This window comes from Penaeus vannamei, chromosome 5, assembly GCF_042767895.1.
Source record: "Penaeus vannamei isolate JL-2024 chromosome 5, ASM4276789v1, whole genome shotgun sequence".
Lineage (NCBI taxonomy): Eukaryota > Metazoa > Arthropoda > Malacostraca > Decapoda > Penaeidae > Penaeus > Penaeus vannamei.
Genome location: NC_091553.1, coordinates 47291793 through 47292686, shown reverse-complemented (window position 1 = coordinate 47292686; position 894 = coordinate 47291793). Strand labels below are relative to the sequence as shown.

Genomic DNA, 894 nt, shown 5'->3' with positions numbered 1-894 from the left:
TGTATTTGCCTGTGACAATGGCATTCCTAGATGTTTTTTTTCTCTCTCTTTCTCTTTCTCTCTCTCTCTCTCTCTCTCTCTCTCTCTCTCTCTCTCTCTCTCTCTCTCTCTCTCTCTCTCCTTTTTACAAGAAGTCAAATAGTCACGTTCCTCCACAGAGCTGTTCCTGGGGGGAGCTTGGGTGCCACTCCTGCACAGAGCCTTTGCGCCGCCCGTGTGGTCAGACGGGAGTACGAACATTCCCTACGCTATAGTAAGTCCTTCTTCCCTTCCCTCTCTCGTATGTCAAGTAAATGTACTACACATTTGCACCGGGTATAAAGATATGTGCCTATTTCCATTCTTTCAGCTTCTTTTAAATCCTTTGTTGGACTTCTAAAAGCCTTCCCCCTGACCTTTACCTGGTCGTTCTGTCTTTGTTTTGAAACTCGCTGACTCAACAGGAACGGCCTTAATGCTGCTTATATATATATGTGTGTGTGTGTGTGTGTTCTTAACTAGTTGTTTCAATACGGGAGAAGAGCTAAGCTCAAGCAGTCCCGTCTGCTATATTTAAATTGTATAACTTTTTTAATTAATGCACATTTTTGGCATACACTACGTTTTTGGGGAGACTGTTCCATGCTTCAATTGTTCTGTTTGTGAAACTAAATTTTTTGACTTTATCACCTCTTTTTACTTTCAACTTTTTGTTGTGTCCTTTCGTCCTACTTGTGTTCAAGATTAAAAAGTCCTCTTTATCTATCTTCGGTCTTCCTGTAATGCAGTTGAACAGCATAATCATGTCCCCCCATTTCCTCCTTTCTTCCAATGTAGTAAGTCCTAATTTCTGTAGTCTGTCTTCGTAACTCAGATCTCTTAGGGTAGGAGCCCATCTTGTCGCCGCTCTTTGAA

At 41.8% G+C, this 894-nt stretch overlaps 1 protein-coding gene across 1 annotated transcript in view; it reads left to right on the top strand.

Annotated features, from left to right (window-relative positions):
• The window catches only part of LOC113812560 (uncharacterized), a 4801-nt gene extending 4422 nt beyond the window's left edge, over positions 1 to 379 (top strand). The window contains exons 6-7 of the mRNA XM_070121669.1: positions 159 to 253; positions 350 to 379. Coding sequence (XP_069977770.1) covers positions 159 to 253; positions 350 to 379 — 125 coding nt within the window. The remainder of the gene's footprint in view (positions 1 to 158; positions 254 to 349) is intronic.
• The last annotated feature ends 515 nt before the right edge of the window (positions 380 to 894 follow it).